Source organism: Sus scrofa, chromosome 12 (genome assembly GCF_054392235.1).
Source record: "Sus scrofa isolate SSC_HxYL_T2T_F1_AM1 chromosome 12, Sscrofa_HxYL_maternal_Yorkshire_Landrace_v2.0, whole genome shotgun sequence".
In the NCBI taxonomy this organism is placed as follows: Eukaryota; Metazoa; Chordata; class Mammalia; order Artiodactyla; family Suidae; genus Sus; species Sus scrofa.
In genome coordinates this window covers 26,829,785-26,848,010 of record NC_139394.1, presented here as the reverse complement: position 1 = coordinate 26,848,010, position 18,226 = coordinate 26,829,785, and the positions used below count along the sequence as shown (strand labels likewise).

Here is an 18,226-nt window from a genome sequence, read left to right as displayed (position 1 = left end):
GAACCGAACTAAGGGGGGCGGGGCTGGGGGGGCGTGTCACCGGAGGGCGGGGCTAAGCTGTGTGACGTGAGGCGGGGGAGGGGCACGTGGTTGCTAACCGTGCCCGTGCGCTTCGTTCTGCTGCCTTATTGGTTCAGCTCCCGCTCAGGGAACGTCCTATCATGTCTCGCGTTTACCTTTGTTTCCCATGGTTGCTCCTTTCGTGGCAACCGTGGTGGCTTCTGGTCCAGGTAGCTCAGGCTTCGGACTGGGTCCTGGACCATGTCCCCTTGACCTCCGACCCCCGAGGTCTCACCGAGCCCTGGCTTTCCCACTCCTCTGAACGCTCACCGGAACTGCCCCCGGTGCTTCCACCCGGGGCCGAGCCAGGGGGCTTTGATTACTTGCCGGCCTTCTCTCCAGACGAGATGTTCGCGCCGCCCAATCCGGCGTTAGCTGAGACTTTGGTTCCAGACCCGGCCTGGGATTCGGTTGGTGAGTTGCCCGCAGGGCCAGATCACTTTTCTGTGGAACCCCAGGATCTGAATGCCAGGCTAACCCCGCATCCAAATCTGCCAGAGGTTCCTCAAGTGCTGGGTTGGGGTCAGAATCAGGACTTAGTTCTGCCTCTACTCAAAAGTAAGACGGAAGGGATAGATCCAGATCAGGCTGAAGATCACCAGGTATTTGAAATACTTGTTCCGCCTCTAGGCAGTAAGAGTTCAAAGCCAACAAGACTTATTGTTTCACCCACCAACTTGAAGAAAGATCTGTTTCGGCATCGACAGCTTGCCAAAGTTGTTGTCGGCAACAGGGGCCAATCTGAAAAAAGTCAGCAACTAGAAGAGTTGGAGGATGATTATTTAGATCCCAGTACGAACGTGTTTTATCCTGAGGATAACCTCCCTACAGCTTTTGTAGAGAGCCAAGCTCAACCTCCTGAGCCCACTGGGGAGGTTGAATCCTCAGCCCAGAAAGAGGCCCCTGCTCAGCATCCACAGCCCACCGAAGAGGTAGAGTCCCCTCTGCTTGAGCAGGAGCCTCTATTTCAGCCTTCAGAGGCTCCTGAGGAAGTGGAGGAGGCCCTAGCGGAGCCTTCAGAGACAATGAAGGAGGCTGGAGTTCAACCGTCAGTACATTTTAGGGTAAATGAAACTCAGCAGTCGGACTTGCACAACATCACTGGTGCACCTCTGGATCTGGCCCTTACCATAACCCCAGAGGTCACTAAAGAGTTTGAACCTGCTCCAGTCCAGCAGGAGGCCTTACCTCAGCCTCCAGTCCTGGAGTCCCCATCGCAGCCTCCAGAGCGCCCTGAGGAGGTCCAGCTAGCGTCCCCAGCTCATGCTCCAGGGTTCCCTACCCAGGATGTACTTCAAAAGCCAGCAAGTGAAGAGCCAGAAGCTCCGCATCATCCACCTCATCCCGTTCATTCACTCTTGCCCACTGTGACACTTCAGCCTCTAGATTTGGGGCTTACGATTACTCCAGAGCCTACTAAGGAAACTGAGTCTACTCCAGTCCAGCAGGAGGCCCTGGCTCAGCCTGTCGAGCCTCCTGAGGAGGTGGAACTTTCTCCAACCCAGCAGGAGACCTCAGAGAAGCCTCCAGAGCCTCCAGAGGAGGTTGAGCCTTTGAGTGAGCCGGAGCAACCAGCTCCGCCTTCTGAGCTTCCTGGGGAAGATGAACACTTTCCAACCCAGCAGCAGAGCCCAGCTCAGCTTTCAGAGTCTTTGGAACAAGCTGAAACACCTCCAACCGAGGAAGAGACCCCAGCTCTCTCTGCAGAGGAGGTAGAACCTTCTGCAACCCTGCAGGAGCAAGCAGCTCAGCCTCCAGAGCCAGCTTCTGGGGAGGCGGAATCTCCTCCGCCTCAACAGGAACAGCCAGCTCAACCTGTGGAGCATCACGAAGTGACAGTTTCCCCTCCAAGTCACCATCACGCTCAGCATTCAAACTTACCCAGTGTCACTGCCAATCCTGTGGATCCGGCACTTGTCTTAACTCTAGAGCCCATTAAGGAGGTTGAAACCTCTCCCGTGCAGCAGGAGGCCCCTGCTCAGACTCTAGGTCCCCCTGGGGGAGTGGAGCTTCCTTCAGTCCAGGAGGAGGCTCCAGCTCAGTCTCCGGTTCCCCTGGGGGAGCCAGCTGTATCTCCTGAGCCCCCTAAGGAGGTAGAACCTTCTCCCACACAGCAGGAGCTTCAGGCTCAGCCGTCAGAGCCTCCTGAGAAGGCGGAGCCATTTTTAGTCCCTCAAGGGACCCTTCCTGAGGTTCTGCAGTCCCATGAGGATGTAGAATCTCCCACCCAGCAGGAAACTTTGGAGCCCCTTGAAGAGACGGAACCTTCTCCAGCCCAGCAGGAGGCCCAGTCTCAGCCTCCAGAGCCACCTAAGGAGGTTGAGGCACAAACTCCAGTGCATTCTGAGATGACAGTTCCGACACTAGGACAGGATCAAGCTCAGCCGAGTGTCACAGTTAAACCTCCAGAAGCTATTGCAGCAGACGGTAGCACCCTGCAGCAGACGACAGCTCCTCCAACATACCTTGAGGCAACACTTCCCCGTCCAGAGCAGCTGCAGGCTCAGCATCCATACCTGACTGAATTCACAGTTCAACCTTTGGACCTGGAACTTACCTTAAGGGCAGAACCCACTAAGGAGGATGAACCTTCTGCAGCGATGCAAGAGACCCCAGCTCAAAGTCTGGAGCCACCTAAAGAGGTTGTAGCCCAGCCTCCATTGTATCAGTCTGTGACAAATGCCGCTCCAGGTCCGGATCAAGCTCCGTATCCAACGTCGTCCACAATCCCAGTTCAGCCTTTTGACGTGGTGCTTACTGTAACTCCAGAACCTACTACAGAGGTTGAACACTCTGCAACTCCCCCTCCCAACCCCCCTGAGGCGACGCTTCCACGTCCAGAGCAGGTTCAGGCTCAGGATTCAACCTTGACTGAGGTCACCGTTCAACCTTTGGACCTGGAGCTTACCATACGTGCAGAACCCACCAAGGAGAATGAGCCTTCTCCACCCATGCAGGAGACCCTAACCCAGCCTCCAGTGAGTCAGAGCCAAACAGTTCTAACACCAAATCAGGGTCAGGCTGAGCATCCACCGTCAGCCAGTGTCACAGTTGAGCCTGTGCACCAGGAGCCTACCGTAACTCCAGAACCCACCACGGAGGCCGAACATTCTACAGGCCTGCAGCAGGCTGCAGCTCCCCCTTTAGAACACCCTGAGGCCATACCTCCACATCCAGACCGGACCCGAGTCACAGTTCAACCTGTGGACGTGGAACTTACTCTAACTCCAGGATCCAGTGTGGAGGCTGAACCTTCTCCAACCGGGCAGGAGCCCCCACCTCAGCCTCCAGAGCCATTGCCTCAGGAGGCCACAGTTCCAAATCCAAGTAAGGATCAAGGTCAAGGGCCTACCACCACTCTACGCCCTCCTGCAGAGGCTGGACCTTCTACAGTCCTGCAAGAGACGACATCTCCCCTGCCAGGATACCCTGCAGGGACACTTCCTTACCCAGGCCTGACTCGACACACAGCTCCACCTGTTAGCATAACTTCTCAACCAGGATCAACTGAGACAATTCTTCCTTCTACTCAGTCTTCAGTGGTGCATTCTGCAAAATATGCCCCAGAAAAGGAGCAGTCGGAACAGAATGCCATCGACATATGTGAGCTCTGTACCTGCAGAAACGAGACGCTGTCGTGTACTGGTCTCAGCCCAAATCAGAGGCTGCGCAGTGTGCCTGTCCTAGGGCCCAACAGCTACAACCACACCTTCACCGTCTTGTAAGAATTGCTTTTTTTTTTTTTTTTTTCTTTTTTTTGTCTTCTGTCTTTCTTTTTTTTTGGACTGCACCCACAACATATGAAAGTTCCCAGGCTGGGGGTGGAATTGGAGCAGTAGCTGCCACCCAACACCACAGCCACAGCAACGTGGGATCCGAGCCGCGTCTGTGACCTACACCACAGCTCACGGCAACGCCGGATCCTTGATCCACTGAGCGAGGCCAGGGATGGAACCCGCAACCTCATGGTTCCCAGTTGGATTCATTAACCACTGAGCCATGACGGGAACTCCGGCAGCCTCTCTTAAAGGTCTTCCTCATCTCCCCAACCCGTGTTGACTGATTTTCTGTTGTTATTACTTTTTGTTTGTCAGTGATTCTGTATTTTCTTTCTTTTCACTGTTGTTCCCTCTTCTCCTGTCTATTGCATATAATTGCCCTTATCCTTTTTCATTCTCCATTTTTTACCCCATTATTTAGTTAACATCTGCTCTTCTCCTGCCTTTGCTCCATCCTCTTTACAGCAACGTGTCCCTTCCCCATCTTATTGGTGATAATACAACAAAATGGAGATTCTGGAACCAGACTTTGTGGGTTGGAACCCAGATCTGTCATTTATTAGCTTTGTGACTTAATTTCCTCATCTGTAAAATGGGAATTATGATAGTCACCATCTCACAGAATTATTGGGAGATTTAGATGAGTTAATGCAGGTAAATCTTTTATATCAGTGCCTAGCATATATTTGATTGTTAGCTTTTTTTTTTTTTTTTTTTTTTCTTAAGGGTCCCATCCGCAGCACATGGAAATTCCCAGGCTAAGGGTTGAATCAGAGCTCCAGCTGTTGACCTGTGCCACAGCCCCAGCAACACAGGATCTGAGTCATGTCTGCAACCTACCCCACAGCTCACAGCAACGCCGGATCCTTAACCCACTGATCGGGGTCAGGGATCGAACACGCATCCTCATGGGTCCTAGTCGGGTTCGTTAACCGCTGAACGCCAAAGAGAACTCCTGATTGTTAGCTTTTATTATTCAGTCCATCAGTTATGTCTAGAACTCATCTTTGTCACCTGGCTTTCTATAGATAGTACCCATGTTGTGCCTAATTCAGGGCTGAATACTGTGAGAGCCACAGAAGTATAGCATTGTCTCCAGAACAGGACAATGATAATGTGGGAAGCAAAGGATTATGCCTTTAAAGGGAGGTGATATATAATGAAGTATTGGAAGAGCTATAGAAAGGTGCTGTAACTCACAAGAACCTGTCATCCCTGGGGTGCGGAAGTCAAGGAAAGCTGCCTGGATAAGCTGAAATGTTAGCTGGGACTTAAAGATTAGCTGTGATTTGTTAGAGGAAAAATAGGGGGTACAGTTTCGGCAAAGGTGTGGCTGTAGGAATGATCAGGACGTAATAGATCCGTCTGGCTGCCCAGAATTGGGTTAGGCAACAGTGAAAAATAGGATTATGGAAAACCCTTGACTGTCAGCCACGGAGGTTTGGAAGGTAACGCTCTAAGACATGGGGAGCCCCTGAAAGTTCTTAATAAAGCAAGAGGCACAGATGATTGAAACAAGAGGATTATATTAGATGCCACATACAGAGTGATGTGGAGGGGAAAAGTTGAATTCAGGGAGACCAAACTGAATGCTCCAGTGAAATCGAGGAGTAAAGTGAGAAGTTGGAGTGGTTGTGATAGGAGTGAGTAGACAGGAAATGCTGAGAGCACAACAAAGGAAGAACTGACAGGATTTAGCAGGTGACTGGAGGCGGGGGTGGGGTACAGGAAAGAGAAAAATCTTGAATGTTGATGCGAGGGATGGTATAACAGGTGGAAACACAGCCGTTTGGAAGGAGAACTAGTTTGAGGGAGATGAGTGGAGTCATCGGCCTCTTTTACTGGTGAGCATAAGGAGGCAATGAGAAGGCTTCTGTTTGAGTGGAGATGTCCCCTAGGCAGATGGGCATACAGGCATCTGTTTTGACTTGTTTCTGACCCCCTGAAAAATGTGCACATAAACTGCATAGTTATGCTGTTGCTGAGGGAAGAGGACAAAGCTAAAGCTGAAGATTCAGAGTCATAAGTGGTTGAAACTGAACTTCAGGTATTTAATAGCTTCTTTAAAAAAAAATTTTTTTTTTCTTATGGCTTTTTAGGGCCGCACCCTTGGCATATGGAGGTCTCCAGACTAGGGCTGAATTGGAGCTGCAGGTGCCGGCTATGCCACAGCCACAGCAACACAAGGTCCAAGCCACGTCTTCGACCTGCACGACAGCTCACAGCAATGCCGGATCTTTAACCCACTGAGCAAGGCCAGGGATCTGAACCTGTGTCCTAATGGATGCCAGTCAGATTGGATTCCGCTGAGCCATGATGGGAACTCCCTTAATAGCTTCTTTTAAACATGTCTGATTCATGGATACATTCTCACCGGTTTTAAAAAAAAAATCACCGAAGTCTATAGAATAAATTGTGCAAATCCCACCCCATGCATAAGAAAAGTCCTACTACTGTTTTGATGTATGTCTTTCCTTCCAGTTTCTTTCCTTTGCATTTTTCCCCAGTGAGGTCATAACTTTGCTCCTTGGTCACTGTGCTTTTTCCTATGCAATGTGTCTAAGAGAGATGTCCATACTGGTCCCTCTAATTTCTAATTGCCTTTACCCTTCGAACGCCTGGAGAGAGTCAGAGGCCACTGAGCCAAAGCTTTGATGTTGCCTGACTTAGGATTTCTTTATTTTGCTGATAATGATAAGTTGTTGCCATTTTTCTCATTGATTTGCAGAAGGAGTTATCTAGTTATTTATTTTGCTTTTTAGGGCCACATCCGTGGCATATGGAAGTTCCCAGGCTAGGGGTCGAATCAGGGCTACAGTTGCCTATGCCACAGCCACAGCAACACCAGACACGAGCCCGAGCCGTGTCTGCCATGTCCACCATGGCCCATGGCAATGTGGGATCCTTAACCCACTGAGCAAGGCCAGGGATGGAACCTGCCTCCTCATGGATACTAGTCGGATTGGTTTCCACTGAGCCACGATGGGAACTCCCAGGGGAGTCATTTTAAATGATTTTTGGGGGAAAAGTACTTACATTCAGAGTAATTGGCATTATCTATCCAAGAAATTGGACAGCTGAAACCCAGGAAGTCAGGTTCTGAGGTAATGCCTCATTGTTTGTGCCAGTGGCCTCAAATTGCATCTTTATTAATTGTGCCCACGTGGAAGATGATAAGCCGCGAAATTGGAAAGCTGGTCTTTTCTGCATTGGAATAGTCCCCGCAAGGTGGCCATGAGTCTCTTACTTATTCTCTTTATTCTTTTGCTGCCTATTAAAGTTTGAACTGTGTTTCTTCACAGAGATTTCCAAGGAAACTCTATTTCTTACATTGATGGAAACACATGGAAGGGATTCCGTTGGGTTGAGAAACTGTGAGTATATTCTCTCCAAATATGATTATAAAATCTTAGGTTGTAAGATCCTTCTTGGTCCAGAATTTTGAGGTCAGTACCTGTGAGAAAAGTATTTCCCTCTCCATATTCCAAAGCAACATATTGATTGAAATTCTATGTTTATTCGTTTATTTTTTGCCTTTTTTTGGGGGGGGAGGGTCATACCCGCAGCATATGGAAGTTCCCAGGCCAGGGGTTGAATTGGAGCTGCAGCCGCATGCTTACACCACAGCAACAGGGGATCTGAGGTGTATCTGCGACCTACACTGCAGCTCACAATTACGCTGGATCCTCAACCCACTGAGCAGAGTCAGGAATCAAACCCTTATCCTCACAGACAGTATGATGGGTTCTTAACCTGCTGAGCCACAATGGGAACTCCAATTTTTTTTTTGTAATTTATGGATTTCCTAGATATTATATGTAGTTTTTATTGTCCATGATAGTATCTGACTTGGAGATTTTTTCAAACTTGTAAGAAAAATGAAAGTCCTTTGGCACAAGAAATAGATAATGTTAGTTTCCTCTGGGGAGTGGAGCAGGCTGGTAGACTGAGGGTGAGGGGTAAGAGAAAAACTTTGGACTGTGTACTAGATACCTTTGGACTTTTGAGCCAGGTGAGCATATATGTTACATATTTTTTTAAATTGAAATTTAAAAATATTTAAAAAGCATGTGTTTGGGAGTTGATACACTATGACATGAATCTCGTAAGATTTGAGGGTTTCTAAATCAGCTTGAGGTTTATACCTTACAAACAGAGGTTCCTAACTTGGGGTCACCGGTTCCCCAGGGAAGGAATTCTTAACTTATGCCCAGTCCCCACATATACCTCTTGGGCAATCTATAGAAGCTGTGTTCTTGGGATAATGCTTTTCAATGTATAAGTCAGGGAGTTCCCATTGTGGCTCAGCAGTAACACACCTGACTAGTATCCATGAGGATGCAGGTTTGATCCCTGGCCTTACTCAGTGGGTTAAGGCGCTGGCATTGCCTCAAGCTATGGTGTAGGTCACAGACGCAGCTCCGAACTGGCGTTGCTGTGGCTGCGGCTGTGGCTGTGGCTGCGGCTGGCAGCTGCAGCTCTGATTCAACCGCTAGCTTGGGAACTTACATATGCCATGGGTGCCACCCTACAAAGACAAAGAAACAAACAAACCCCCCATGAACATTGGAGTTATGCTACCAGGAGTCAAAGAACTATGAGAAATTAGGAGAGGGGCCTGGAACAGATCCTTCCCTAGGAACTTCAGAGAGGCATGTCCCTGCCGACACCTTGATCTCAGACTTCTCACTTACAGAACTGAGACAATGCAGGTTTTTAAAATGTAATGATCATAACAATCCAATTTCACAGGATCTCCATCCCATAACCCAAGCACATCCCCCCACCCCCCAAACTGTCTCCTCCGGAGACCATAGGTTTTTCAATGTCTGTGAGTCAGCATCTGTGCGGCAAAGAAGTTCAGTCTGTCCTTTTTTCAAATTCCACATGTCAGTGAAAGCATTTGATGTTGGTGTCTCATTGTATGGCTGACTTCGCTTAGTGAGACAATGCATTTTTATAAAAAAATAAATTATAATGAGTTAAAGAATATGGAAAAACAAAGGAAACCAATTATATTGAAGTGGGTTTTCAGCATATTTTTTAAATTAATGACATAGGAGCTCCTGTCGTGGCTAACCAAATCTGACTAGCATCCATGAGGATGCAGGTTCGACCCCTGGCCTTGCTCAGTGGGTTAAGGATCTGGCGTTGCCGCCGTGAGCTGTGGTGTAGGGTGCAGATGTGGCTCAGATCCTGCATTGCCGTGACTGTGGCGTAGGCCAGCAGCTCCACTTTAACCCTAGCCTGGGAACCTCCATGTGCCGTGGATGTGGCCCTAAGAAAAAAGAAAAAAAGACCAAAAAAAAAAAAACTTAATGTTATAGCAATAAATACGCTTCTCTTAACTCAAAGACCAAGATATAGTGATAGGTCTAATAACTATTGTAACTGCCAGGCAGTGATGAGAAGAAATGATATTTCAAGGCATGTGCAAGGGATGTATTAACAGAGGAATTGAGCGGATGAGAGCCTTGCGGGGGTGGGAGGGGGGAGGACGGGACACGTGTGCAATCAGGAATTAAAGGTAGTAAGCTTCCTAAGGTTAATTTGGTTTCTCTGGCATGCACATAGCATCAGGAAAAAGAACTCACTTCGTAGAAGCTTTGCATCGTTGGGAAGTAGTAATAGTAGTGGGAGCTGCATGTGTGGGACTGTTGACGGTGCTGGACAGGGTCCTAAGCCCATTATGTGGCTCTGGTTCATTTACTCCTCACAACCACCGTGTGGGGGACGGTGTTATGATCCCCATGAAGAAGTTGAGTCTTGGCGAAATGAGGCATGTTGGCTAAGATCTCTCTTTTTATAAAGTGAAGGAGCCAACATTTGAACCAAGGCCTTGGAACCCTGAGCTCTTATGTTGAACCACTAGGCCACCATTTACTTCAAAGCCGCTGTGTTTGGGGTTCATTACATGCACCGGTACATGTAACTGTTGACATATTCCTTAGGATGTGTGTAAAAAAAAAAAAAAAAAATGTGCAGCAAATGTGTGATACGAAATGATCTGTGATTTCTACTGGGGACCAAATTCACCATGTTGCTATCTACTGTGGTTTGTTGCCTATATTCACAGTAGAAGGAAATGCTCATTTTAGTTAGAGATTTGTGAAAATCGAGATGTAATTTGATTTCCCATCCAAGTGTGGCCCTCTGAATTCAGTCGACTCAATTCCCAGACCTCTGCCATAAAAGGATAATCCACAAATGGAAATTGCATGCATATCTTTGCATGTATGCAAGAAAGTTCGGTTTTCTAGGGAAAAGGACCATTGCTTTTATGAAATTCTCGAGAGATTCTTGTCTCAAAAGATTGAGATTTTATACATATATGTAAAATTTTCGTTGTATAAGAAGTTAAAATATAGAGAAAAACAGGGATGCTGGTGGTATTCTTTCTTGACATGAGTGGTGTTACATGAGGATTTGTTTTATGACTATTAAACGGAACAGTTCTGTATATTTTAGGCACATTTTAACCCACTGAGTGAGGCCAGGGATTGAACCCAGGTCCTCATGGATGCTAGTTGGGTTGGCTGATCGCTGAGCCAGGATGGGAACTCCCACATTTTAGTATTTTTAAAAAATTTAGGGCATTCCCATCGTGGCCCAGCAGAAACGAATCTGACCAGGAACCATGAGGTTGTGGGTTTGGTCCCTGGCCTCACTCGGTGGGTTAAGGATCTGGTGTGTCTGTGAGCTGTGGTGTAGGTCACAGACATGGCTCAGATCCCACATTGCTGTGGCTGTGGTGTAGGCCGGTAGCTATAGTTCTCCTTAGAGCCCTAGCCTGGGAACCTCCATATGCTGTGGGTGTGGCCCTAAAAAAAGGCAAAACAAAACAAAACAAATTTAATGTGGGAGAAAAATCAAAGGACTTCATATGCAACCTTCACAGAGTCCTGTGAGGGGCTTCCTAATAAGGTTTGGGAAGAGAAGGGAAGGGCAGCTCTGCAACATTGATGCCACTCAGATGCCACTGATAGAGACTTTGTGATCTAAAGAGTAGACATTAACTATATGATTTGGTGGGAAGAGTGGATGTGTGTGTGTGTGTGTGTGTGTGTGTGTGAGAGAGAGAGAGAGAGAGAGAGAGGGAGGGAGAGATGGACACAAAAGGAGGGCGCGAGAAGAAAGGTTTAAATGAAAACAGAGCAGAGAGTTCCCTGGTGGCCTAGCAGTGAAGGATCTGATGTCACCACTGCTGTGGTTCTGATTACAGCCGTGGTGCGGGTTTGATCCCTGGCCCGAGAACTTCCACATGCTTGTGGGTACGGTCAAAATTTAAAAAGAAAATAAATTAAGACAGAGCAGAGATCACCATCCCTAAATTAAATAAGAATTGGGTTGTGCTAGAGCCTGATGGAGGATAATGTGAGAAAAAGAATATATAGATGTATGACTGGTTCACTTTGCTGTACAGTAGAAATTGACAGACCACTGTAAATCGATTATAAAGGAAAACATAAAAATCATTAAAGGAATTGGGGCGGGAGTTCCTGCTGTGGCACAGTGGGTTAAGAATCCAACTGCAGGGGCTCAGGTCTCTATAGAGGCAAGGGTTTGACCCCTGGCCAGGCACAGTGGGTTAAAGGATCTGATATTTGATGCAGCTGCAGCATAGGTTGCAGCTGCCACTCAGATTCAGTCCCTAGCCTGGGTGTGGCCATAAAATTTAAAAAATAATGATAATAAATTAAAAACAAGATTTAGGATGTTTAGGTGGCTCCCTTGCCCAGGTTTTCCCCACATCTGGGCGTTAGTCCTATGTAGTAAATAAATAGTTGTGGTTGGTTTGCATTTTGATTCAGAAATAACCTTTTCATTTCAGAATTCTCAGGGATAATGCTTTGACGGAGTTACATAAGGATTCATTTGAAGGCTTGCTGTCCCTCCGGTATTTGTAAGTTAATTAGTTAATCCTGTTTTCTTCTGAGTTCTTATCTAGACAGTCGATTCTGTATAAAGTGACTGACGGGTTTAAGTTAGATAATCTCTACAGTTTCTACAACAATAAAATCTACAATTTTATAAGTCTGTGTAGGGCCCTAGCCCATCTCTACTTAAATGTCTCCCGTTCATTTAAATTTTTTAAATGATCGAGATGAGATATATATAGAACAACACCCTTTAGTTGTAGAGGAAGGGTGGTAATGAGGTCTGAGCCCTTATAGACACGCACAGGACCCTTAGAAGTGTTCCTCTATCATCCACTTATATTGAGTTTATGATCCATGGATCAAATCTGGCCCATGGTCCACTGTGATACAGTCCATAAGTTGAGGATGATTTTTAAAGGCCTGGAAATGAAAACAGGAGAGAGAGAAACAAAGAAAAATATGCAACAAACTGTATGTGGAAGGCAAATCCTAAATATGTACCCTCTGGCTTTTATAGAAAAGGTTTGAAAAAGGTAGTTGAGTAAAACAAGCGGAATTAAGGTTATCCTCAAATAGTCACCCATAGGACAAGAAAATACAGAACACTTAGATTAATCCAAATGCCACGAACTCATAATTTTGGGAATTTAACCTAAATTAACTTTTAAATATTTAAGCAGGTGGATTATGTAAATGCTATTGTCAAGAACACATTAAGTTACGAAGGACAGACTGGTGTGGAGGATTTCAATACAGGAATTATTATACCAATATTAAAAATGTTTCAGGTGATGGGTAAGTGATATGTTTACCCTAAGGAAGCATATCAGAAGTGCCCCTCACTTCACTAAGTAAAAATGAGTGTTTCTCTAGCCTCTTTGTCGAGGAGAAAATGCTTGTATCGTATTTCTGTTTATTTAGAGGTAAAGAGGTACTGTGTTCTTGGCTATAAAAGCTCAGGTTGTGTCATTTGTCCACAGCATCCACAGCTGTCTATGTCATTAATCATTAGTAAGCTAAGGAATGATGCTCTTTAGCAACTAGGTTCTTCTTGCAAATACAGAAGGCTTAAGTGAATGGAATGGGTATACAAAGCCTCCTGTGGCCTTAAGAATAGTTCTTTGAATGATCAAACCTTTGAGGCCTTAAGGGGCAACCAGGGAATACAACCACTTTTGTATGCGTCTTGTTGAGTGCCTCTGCCATCTGGGCTCCAAGCCTTTCAAACATAGTTTGGAGAAAAACAAGTCTGATAACTGCTCAGTGGATTAGGCCCTTTATTACTTCTACTGTGAAATGCTTCATAAGCTGATGATTTCATGTTAGCCTAAGTGTTCTATTTCATTCAAAAAATACCAGTCCATAAAAAATCTAAAAAAGAATACGTCAAGCGCTGTGCCTCGTGTGGTAAACATAAAGGTGGGGAAGACAGGATTCCTTCTAGCAACTCACGATCTCCTAGGAAACATAAACATGTGAGTGCGAACCACAGGACACAAGCACCGGATGGATGACAGAGCGCTGTAGAGGCACAAAAGCGGGAACCATGAAGTAATAAAAGCACACCTCTTTTAAAACAGTCATTTCCCTCCTATTTCTCTTACTTTTTCCCCCGGGAACCATGAAGTAATAAAAGCACACCTCTTTTAAAACAGTCATTTCCCTCCTATTTCTCGTACTTTTTCCCCCAGGTATTTGTTTATGTTGTAAAAATTAGAGTTTGCTTTATGTCCATGCATTGCCTTGAGAAATGCCAGACAAGGAGTTTCCGTCGTGGCACGGCAGAAAGGAATCTGACTGGGAACTATGAGGTTGCAGGTTCGATCCCTGGCCTTGCTGGGTAGATCAAGGATCCAGCGTTGCCATGAGCTGTAGTGTAGGTTGAAGACTCGGCTAGGATCTGACGTTGCTGTGGCTGTGGTGTAGGTCGGCAGCTGCAGCTCCAGTTAGACCCCTAGCCTGGGAATTCCATGTGCCGCAAGTGCAGCCAAGATAGCCAGTGCACATGAGCATGATCCAGTCCATACTTTACGGTGTTTATGCTCAGAGGAAATGGGATGCAAAAATGGCTATCTTAAAAAGAAGAAATGGAGGAGTTCTCATTGTGGCGCAGTGGAAACGAACCTGACTAGGAACCATGAGGTTGCCGGTTCGATCCCTGTCCTTGCTCAGCGGGTTCAGGATCCGGCGTTGCCGTGAGCTGTGGTGTAGGTTGCAGAGTTGGCTCGGACCCCGTGTTGCTGTGGCTCTGTCGTAGGCCAGTGGCTACAGCTCCGATTAGACCCCTAGCCTGGGAACCTCCATATGCCGTGGGAGCGGCCCTAGAAAAGTCAAAAGGATGAAAAAAAAAAAAAAAAGAAGAAGTAGAAGAAGAAGAAATGGATATGGGAGTGAGAGCTGTAAGTTGATTTGGAGCACAGAAGGAGAGAACACTTCAAATTGGATCGGGAGAGATGTTACGAAAACAGTGCTGTTTAAATGGACCCAGAGGGCCATTGCGTATCATCAGACATCTTGGGAAGAATAAGCTTGCAAAGGACAGTGGGAGAAAGGCAAAACACAGAAAAATACTTTTGAGTACCTGTAGAGTCCAAGTAGGGAGAGTAGGAGATTAGAGCCAGATCCTCTGGGGTTTGGGAGGCCAAGCCAAGGCTAATAGGCCCTATCACATTTCCGCAGCAGAGCTCTAGAACAGACTTTAGCCTGCAGCGGCATCAGTCAGTTGGAGGCTTGTTAAAACACAAGCTTCACCCCCACAGGTACTGATTCAGTTGGTCCAGAGTAGCGCTGAGTATGTGTGTCTTCAGTGAGTTCACAAATGATGCTGATATTTGAGAACCACTTGTGTAGAGTTAATGTGGCGATTGTGTACAGGATGGCTTCGAAAGGGAGAGACTAGTGGTGAAGTATAGTACCGAGTTAGCTGGGAGGTACGTATTCATGAGAGGAGTGCCTTCCTTTCAAGTTGTATCGAAGGATATCTTTGGATTGGATTGGATTGGATTTTGAGGGCGACACCCATGGCATATGGAGGTTCCCAGGCTAGGGGTGGAAGGGCTGAACTGGAGCTGAAGTCTCCAGGCTGCAACAGCAACGCCAGATGCTGGCCATGTCTGTGACCTACACCATAGCTCAGGGCAATACCAGCTCCTTAACCCACTGCGTGAGGCCAGGGATGCTAGTCAGATTTGTTTCTGCCGAGCCATGATGGGAACTCCCAAGAAGGCTATCTTTTATTTCTTCAGGTATGGAATTGGCCTAGAAAAACAGAACGAAACTGGAAGGGGTGTAAATGTTAGAATATTCCTTTTAATATAAGAAATGATAATTAAATGTGGGGATTAAAACTTTGAGCTCTAATCTGGAATTTGCTGAGACCCTGAAAGGTCATCTAATCAATTCTTCTGCTCTCAGGAAAGATTACCTCCCAGATCTATCAAGGTCTATAGTTGTATGTTTTGTTTATGAAGCTCGTGAAGGTGTGACACTTCAGAGAGGCAAAGACAGGGTTCGGGGCTCTGGAAGGTTCAAATAACATTTCCTGAGGTTTAGAGTTTAGGCAAAAGCTGCTTGGTCATTGTTCTCATTCTAACCTCTACTGGTTATTCCTTCGATTGGATGTCTTAACAGCTAACTGAGGCCCTCTTTTCCTTTTGCTTTTCCTAGGGACTTATCCTGCAATAAGATACAGTCTATTGAGAGACGTACATTTGAATCACTACCCTTTTTGCAATATGTGTAAGTTACAAACAGAACTTCATTATATTGGAGTTTTTGTAAAAGTTATTTGTTTAATGAAATGAATGTGTTACTCATTTTGAAACATTAAAAGTTTAACTGCAAAAATTAGGAAGGAAATCTTTTTTGTCTCTAGCAAAGATTCACGTGAGAATGATTATGCATATGGGAGTGAATCATGATAGAGCAGCGGTTCTCCCCCAGGAACCAGGGTGATGTTGCACGCCGGTGACCTCTGGCCATGTCTGGAGCTGTGTTTGGTTGTCAGAACTGTAGATACGCTCCTGGCATCCAGTGGACAGAGGCCAGGGGTGCCGCTAAACATCCTGCAGTATACGGGAGAGCCCCCAACGAAGAATCATCCGGCCCCGAATGTCAAGAGCGCTGCCCTTTTCTGGAGAAATAAGAATCACTTGACACACATGTTTATTGAACATTTGCTGGTTGGTATCTAAGGCACCGCATATAGAATCCTAAGCAAATGCCTTCCACAGTGAGGTTTCTCTAAAGTGTGGAGGGGGTGTTGAGGTTATGTGTCATCATATATAGATTAGAATTACTGGCAATGGTTAAATGTTCTGAAAGAATAAATGTTTTGCTTCTTGTGCTTGTGTCTTGTAGAAATCTTGGTTGCAATTTAATCACAGAAGTGAGCTTTGGAACGTTTCAGGCCTGGCATGGAATGCAGTTTTTACACAAGTTGTAAGTGAAATAGAAGATGAATACATGTAAAAAACACTATGCATTAAAACCTAAGACAGGTGTTCCTGCTGTGGAGCAGTGGGATCGGCGGCATCGGAGGAGCATTGGGATGTAGGTTTGAGCCTGGCCCAGCACAGTGGGTTAAGGATCCTTCCTTACTGCCGCTGCTGCCTAAGTCACAACTGCGGCTCATATCTGATCTCTGGCCTGGGAACTCCATATGCCCTGGGGTGGCCAAAAAAAAAAAAAAAAAAAAAAAAAAGGGAAAAAGAAATCAGGCAGTTATTGGTGAGTTGGGCGTAAGCCCAGTATGAATTCTGGAAAGTACGTCTTGAGGTCCATTTATGTATATATTTTCCAAATGAGGAAACGAAGGTACAAAGAGGCCAAGAGCCTTGTCTAACTCAGAGGTGAAGTGCTCTACTCTCCATCATACTGGTGTTTGGCAGGGGCAACAAAAGGCACCAAGCAGATCATCCAAATTATTAGCATTGTCATGGAATCCCATTGATGCTGCACCAGTATGTGGCCGGTCCATGAAATTGCCTTTTTTTTTTTTTTTGTCTTTTTGCCATTTCTTGGGCCACTCCCGCGGCATATGGGAGGTTCCCAGGCTAGAGGTCTAATCGGAGCTGTAGCTGCCAGCCTACGCCAGAGCCACAGCAACGCGGGATCCGAGCCGAGTCAGCTCACGGCAACGCCGGATCGTCAACCCACTGAGCAAGGCCAGGGATTGATCCAACAACCTCATGGTTCCTAGTCGGATTTGTTAACCACTGGGCCACAGCGGGAACTCCCAAATTCCCCTTCTGAATTAACCTTTGCTTCCTGCGCCTGTGCAGAGTTCCTAGCTGCTTAAACTATGTGCAACACAGAGGTGCAAAGAACCAAGTTTAGCATAAAGTTCTTCAGGGAGCAAAAGGTGTGGCTGCTTCCTCAACCATGAGCTTCTTTTAAGTAGCAAAGCAGAAGGAATTCCTGAACGCCCACCACGGGCACTTCGCTCCCCAACCGCCCAGGACATTATTGTTCAGCAAGAATACACCTCTAAGGTGAATTATCTGTGGCCAATAGGAACCTTGAAGTATGGCCAAAGATGCGGTTTGTGTTCAGCTGTGGTGTGGAAAACATCAAGAAAACACGTACATACAAGCACATACAATTCTATATGCTTTCTTTCCTGACTACTCTTCAGCAGGAGATGTGGGTTTTATACTCCTGCAGCTAGAAAATTCTGTGATTTCTCTGTGACTCAAGGGAATCAGAGTGGGTACGTTCAGTGGCCTGCATGTGGATTTTAGACCTAAGGTGAAGAGCGTCTTCTAAACCTGGCTTTGGAAAAGAGTCCCTTCCCTGAATTCAGACATCCAGCTTCACATGGTTCCCTTCAGGGTAATGATGGTCTTGAGGGTGTGCCTGGAGCTAGAGGAACAGTTCCTGCAGCTGCCTGTCTGTGGTGGCCTCCCTCATCCCCTCATTAATTTGCTGACACCTGCTTGGGGAATGAGCAGCAGGGTCAGTGGTTTTTTGTTTGTTTGGCTGTTTGTCTTTTTTAGGACCGCGCCTGTGGCATATGGATTTTTCCAGGCTATGGGTCTAATCGGATGGAGCTATAGCTGCTGGCCTACTCTGTAGCCACTGCAATGCCAGATCTGAGCCATGTCTGTGACCTACACCACGGCTCTTGGCAACCCTGGATCTTAACCCACTGAGCGAGACTGGTGATGGAACCCCTGCAACCTCACAGTTCCTAGTCGAATTCATTTCCACTGCACTGCAATGGGAACTCCTGTTTTTTGTTTGTTTTTTTAACTGACCCATCTGAGAGCAGGCTCATTAGGGCCCTCTACCAGGAGGTTTTAGTAACAGCAGCAATACAGGGTCTTAAACTCACCACATTTTCTGAACATTTTATAACACCGAGAGTCCCTTATAGGAGAGTGTCACTATGGTAACGCAGGCAGCACAGGGAAATAAATTGTGGAATCACAGTTGATGAAAGTTCATGGATTCCTTCAAAATCATTTACTGAGCGCCATGCCCACCGTGTGTCAGCACTGTGATAAG

General features: G+C 46.4%; 1 protein-coding gene across 11 annotated transcripts in view; it reads left to right on the top strand.

Annotated features, from left to right (window-relative positions):
* LOC110255209 (leucine-rich repeat-containing protein 37A2) overlaps nucleotides 1–18,226 on the top strand; it is a 48,855-nt gene that overhangs the window by 10,568 nt on the left and 20,061 nt on the right. For 6 of the 11 annotated variants that reach the window (XM_084984787.1, XM_084984784.1, XM_084984785.1 and 3 more), the window contains exons 1-5: nucleotides 51–3,781; nucleotides 7,142–7,213; nucleotides 11,671–11,742; nucleotides 15,386–15,457; nucleotides 16,079–16,159. In XM_084984787.1, the coding sequence (XP_084840913.1) occupies nucleotides 162–3,781; nucleotides 7,142–7,213; nucleotides 11,671–11,742; nucleotides 15,386–15,457; nucleotides 16,079–16,159 (3,917 nt within the window). In that variant the 5' untranslated portion in view covers nucleotides 51–161. The other 5 variants (XM_084984789.1, XM_084984788.1, XM_084984786.1 and 2 more) reach the window with 3 other exon arrangements.